Genomic DNA, 5557 nt, shown 5'->3' with positions numbered 1-5557 from the left:
ATGTCAATACCTGGCATGCCACCAAGAAACGACGTTCCTCCACCACTACCTCCTCCTCGATATCCCGGCTTCGATCAACCTAGTGCTTTGGCTGAAAGTATGAGGGAGAAGCGGGAATATGCTCATGGCTCGTTTGCAAGCGGTTACGGAAGCATGAACTCATCATATCATGAAGATCGCCCGAGCTATCAGCGAAGAAGCAATACAGGTGTCTTTGGCGAACGAGATGAAGGCTATGCCAGTTACTCATCTACAGATAGGTATGGCTTATAGTGCACCTGGGATTGGTGTAATTCAAGCCTCCAATGGCTTGAAAAAACTTTGGATCAATGAACTAACATTGTATAATTACAGGTCCCGAGAATCTGCTCCCAGTGGCTTTGGCCGCCTCCACAACCATTTCCAATTCCAGTCCCCTGCCGATATACATGGAGATACCCTCAAGAAAAAGCTTGACCAAACTCGTCCCTTGGAAAAGTCACCACCTCGATCACTTCTCAGCTCATCAGCCAACGAGCTCCTCTCACGAAGACCTTCAGCGGAAGGTCGATTCCCTCCAGCCCTCAGCGTACCAGTACAAGTACAGCTTCCTATCCACTCCCGAGGCATTCTAGGATCTCCCGCAAGGTTGACCGATACACCAATTCACTCCGCCATCTCTCCACGAAGCACACCCTTCTATCATGGTGATAGATCACCAAATGATAGCTCAGATATCGATCGTTCACCTCGAACACGAACAAAGAGGAATAACAGCGATGATGCTACTTCAACAAATAGCTATGACTTCACTGGAGCCGAGGATATGGAGATGGAAGATGGACAATCGCTCAAGCGACTACACATCGATGATGCTTATATGCCAGGCGGTCAAAAGAGACGGGCGGCCAGTCCCAATGATGAGCACATGCTTGGCATGCCAGATATGTCTCGACGCCGTGACGTGAGCTCGCGCGGATCTCCTCAAGGTCGATTCAACTCGCTTTCTCGAGGTGTTACTATGCCTTCAGTCTCAACTTCACGTTCCAACTCATACATCTCCAACATGTCGATGTCGATGCACCCTGCTGGTCTTGCCACTGCCAATTCGTTCGGTCGACGCTCACCTGTGGGCCCATCTCCCGGTGGCATCTCACCTACATCTTGCAATTCACCTTACACAGCTCCCGTGTCACTCAACCCTAGCCCTCGAACCTCCATCTCTGGCCGGGGATCAATTCACTCTAGGACCGTTTCTGGTGCTAGCACACGTAAGATCACTGAGGTGCAGAAGCCTGGCGGAACTAAAGTGCAAGGCTTCTTTATGTGCGAGTGTTGCCCCAAGAAGCCCAAGAGGTTCGAGACGATTGAGGAACTCAAGTAAGTCAGATTTCACACTCAGCAGCCCCACTTCAGATGAGGCTGCGTGAGATTGAAGGACTCGGCGTATATATTTCATTGCTAACCAACAACTAGCGCTCACGAGGCTGAAAAGCAATACGAGTGTTCGTTCTGCGGCAATCGTTTCAAGAACAAGAACGAGGCAGAGCGCCACCAGAACTCACTCCACGTGCGCCGTCATTCATGGTCATGCTCAGCTCTCTCCGGATACGATAGGGCTTTCCATGATTCTACTAACAGGCCTGGCGAAGCTGACACCTGCGGGTACTGCGGCGACGAATTCCCACGATCTGGACGCGGCCCTGGTACAGGTGCCTTGAGTGGTGGTAATGCGCCTCGGCACGCCACGGACCAGGACTGGGATGAGCGTATCAGGCATCTGCAGGAAGTGCACAAGTTCCGAGAGTGCAACTCGTCCAAAAAGTTCTTCAGAGCGGACCATTTCAGACAGCACCTCAAACACAGCCACGCGGGCACCAGTGGAAAGTGGACCAACATGCTGGAGAATGCCTGTATGTTGGAGGAGGACCCAACTCCCCGGTAAATCGACACAGTACAGTACAGGTTCGGCCGCGGATGGGCACCAGAAAAGAAAGACCTACAGGTTCGGCCGCCAAATGACGAGTCAATGCTAAAGCGCTGGTGGGTGTTGGTGATTCAAGATAAGTGGAGGATCAGTCGGAAGAGGGCGGGGTACAAAAAGGGAGTCGCCGGCGCCCAGAGACAGGAAATGAGCCAGTGGGTCAGAATCCATGGAGCTTCCATTGGAAGATCAGCATCGAAACACTGGCTAAGAAAGCGATCAGCGTTTTGCAGTCAACGAAGCCCGTTGGGATGTTTGGAAACAACAAGCCGGCGGCAATTGTACGACGTTCCGCCCGCAACAGACCACCAGTTATCCAAACAGTATCTGGAATGGCAAGGCATACGACAGACGCGGAGAAAACTCTGTATCCATCGCGTGGGCGGATTGCCGCATGATGCAGATGCGGCAAGTCCAAAACGAATCAAGTTGCCGCTCCAATGCAGCCGTTGATCTCTTCGGTTCAATTGGGGTATTCCGCGTGCACCTAACGCGCGTAGGGATGCGGTTGTCTGCACCCAGTCATTGGGCTGCCTCTCAGGGCTGAAGCACGAATGTGGCAGTGCTGTCGGAAGGGAGGGACAACGGCCAAATCCTACCTTGGCATGTTCCGTTGCATGCATCTACGAATATTGCAATGCAACAGCGTTTTAACGTTTTACCGGCAGCTCCAAGCAACATGGAATCACTCTCTGTGTGCATACATACTCGCCCTTGTAGTGACCAATCAACCATGGCCTTCTGATACAGGGTTCAGGTGAAGGGAGGCTCATTGCCCGACAAACCTGAAATGCACATGGCGAAATGAGTTTGACGATGGATGAAAGCAAGCGATGGCACAAATGAGAAGATAGATGCAGGCCTGGGGCCATGCGTCTGTGGACGCGCTACTTTCTGACTGGGCTTGAGATCCCTGCCGACAACCCAGTCACGGATGAGCTACACGACTGCCGGAGTTGAGTAATGGAATGGAGTACATACAGGAGGAGATTCATGGCAGAAAAGCCCAGGCCTTGTCTTTAGAGGTTAGCACTTTAACTAATGCTCACCAACAAGCGAGCGAGCGAGGACGGATGGATGGATGTCGGCAAGTGAAATGGGGAGGACAAAGGCTTCACTTCGTATACATATTAGCTGGCACAGCTTGATGCTGATGTCGCATGCATCATCTTATGGGTCACGGTACAAAAAGGTTCAATCATGGTAACGGTTACGGTTCATTGGCACGGCATTGGGACACATGGCATTGTTATTGTTTACTATTTGACATTTCAGGTTAGGGACATATCAGACAGACTCGGTCATGTAGATATAAAGTAGTCTGACAAGAGAAAAATTGTAGTTCGAAGATTCTTAATACCTCAGTTGTCTCTGCAGTGTTCTCTTCTGTTCAACCATTGCGACGCGATGCACCAGCCAGTTGCAGTTTATGAAACATAGCGTACCCAACGCTGAGGTTGCGGCCGTTGCAGGGACCAGGAAAAGACGGCACATCCAATTTCTTTGTAAGGCTTAGTTGGAAAGATCTACGAGGCTTTCCAAAGGGCATTCACTCTATCAAGCCTGGACATGAGAATTGAATGCAGAGTTGCCTCGGGCACCGGCAAGTCCATTATCAGACAAGAACACAGCGGAATTGAAGCGCATACCACACCCCTTTGGGCAATTCGTGTCGCGTAAAATTGTCTGTCTGTTCAGCTGAAGGGTCTAAAAGTTCAGCTGGCCGGGTTTTGACGTTTCTAACACCACCCTTGACGCGGAATTGGGATGCATCACGTGATGGTCCGTATAATTGTACTGTACTGTTGGGGACGTGCTGTCTGGGGGAGTCCGAGCTACGAGGTCCATTCCATTCGTGGGATAGTTGATGTGTTGGTTATTTGACGGAAATAGATGAGATGATGGATGCTTTGAATTGACGATGGGGTTTGAGAAAGTGTGGCTGGTGAGAAGCTCAAGATGGGAGTGTGGCGTTGGATGGTATGGCGGGGTAAAATTGATGTGGCGTGGAGGTTAATGTGGAAGGAGGGGCAAAAAGATGGAAAAGTTGTGGAAGTCATGATTCACACCGAGGTCGAAGCTTAATTTATTTTACTTCCTCGGTTTCGAGCTTCCCATGACTGTTTGATCGCAAATTCTATCATTGTTCTTGAAATACCAACATCTACGAAGCGATAATATCCTCCCTACTATCGTAACTTGCGACAGGCGCACAATCTGGCAGAAGACGATTCTACAGGCGCCGATCTGGCATACAAGGTTTTCACACCGAGGGACAGCCAGGAGGACGATTCGAAACCACAGCAGTGGGAAGAATTTGGCCACACATTCGAACCTGGAGAGCTTGAACTTCTCAAGCAAAGTATCGCCCAAATGGCTCTCAGCAGGATCGACGGCCAGGATGAGCTATTCGTTGGAGGGCATGTCTCCCTCACCACTAAACAATTTACGGACATGCAGTGCTAATTATTTCCCAGGCTCTGGGCTTTGCGCCGCTCAGACTCGCTGACAGATCGTCGCATCACGCATGTCCTCTCGCTCGTCCCATTCGACATATCAAGCCTCAAAAACTTCAAGGACGAGCCGTGGATCGATTATGGAAAGGACCTACAACACCAAGTTATCGACATTGACGATGTGGAGGACGCTGACTTGCTGATTGAGCTGCCCAAGGCTGTCAGATTCATCGAGGAAGGTCTAGGCGCGAGCTGGCTTGCGAAGGATGAGGAGGAGGATGGGGGCGTCTCGTTAGAGAAGGGTGTCGAGGACCTCGATATCGGGGAGAAGAAGAGGAAGAAGAAGGGAGGCGTCTTTGTTCACTGTGCGGCTGGAAAGTCGAGGTCTGTTTCGGCGATTATTGCTTACTTGCTTAGGCGGTATCCAAGCCGTTTCGACCCCAATATCACGCCGACTGCCATTTCGGATCCGACCCACTCGGTTCCCCAGACTGGGGAGAAGCGTTCGAGAAAGGATACCGCTAAAGAGGCTGTCCATGCTGCACTTACGTTTGTGCGCAGGACTCGACCCATGGCTGAACCTAACGAGGGATTCATGGAACAGTTAGCCTTGTGGTGGGAGATGGGTTGCCCGGATGATGTTGAGGGACACCCTGTCTATCAGCGGTGGGCTTACAAGCGTGAAATCGACGAGAACCTTGCAGTAGGCCAGGCACCGACGAGGCTTCGTTTCGAGGATGAAGAGACCCAGCCTCGTGATGACTCGGGTCTTAGTCTGCGATGTAAGAAGTGCCGTCGAGCTTTGGTCACGGCACCCTTCATTGTGGAGCACAAGCCTTCTGACAAGAAGTCCTCGGCGTCTACATGCCAGCACTACTTTGTCGAACCACTCAGCTGGATGCGCGGGGTCCTCGAACAGGGAGAGCTCAACGGAAGATTATTATGCCCTAATTCAAAGTGTGGCGCTGGTGTAGGCCGGTACGACTGGAAGGGCTTTCGGTGCTCCTGCGGCGGGTGGGTGACGCCGGCGTTCTCGCTACAGAAGGCGAGGGTCGACGACGTCGTCAAACGGCCGGCGACTCAGAGCATGGGCATCCGGATGCCGCCCGGGTTAGCTCCACGGAGCGGAAACTTGTGA

General features: G+C 51.7%; 2 protein-coding genes across 2 annotated transcripts; both read left to right on the top strand.

Annotated features, from left to right (window-relative positions):
- J7337_006134 (uncharacterized protein) lies at nucleotides 1-1924 on the top strand (the record flags this gene model as incomplete). The annotated part of the gene is made up of 3 exons (XM_044823800.1): nucleotides 1-260; nucleotides 355-1359; nucleotides 1456-1924. The coding sequence occupies 3 exons, from the start codon at nucleotides 1-3 to the stop codon at nucleotides 1922-1924; spliced, it is 1734 nt and encodes a 577-aa protein (XP_044682291.1).
- Nucleotides 1925-4079: 2155 nt separating this feature from the next.
- J7337_006133 (uncharacterized protein) lies at nucleotides 4080-5557 on the top strand (the record flags this gene model as incomplete). The annotated part of the gene is given in 3 exon segments (XM_044823799.1): nucleotides 4080-4085; nucleotides 4172-4422; nucleotides 4441-5557. The coding sequence occupies 3 exon segments, from the start codon at nucleotides 4080-4082 to the stop codon at nucleotides 5555-5557; spliced, it is 1374 nt and encodes a 457-aa protein (XP_044682290.1).

This window comes from Fusarium musae, chromosome 4 (genome assembly GCF_019915245.1).
Source record: "Fusarium musae strain F31 chromosome 4, whole genome shotgun sequence".
Classification (NCBI taxonomy): Eukaryota; Fungi; Ascomycota; class Sordariomycetes; order Hypocreales; family Nectriaceae; genus Fusarium; species Fusarium musae.
The sequence above is the reverse complement of the archived record's forward strand: the minus strand, read 5'-3'. Positions and strand labels throughout refer to the sequence as shown.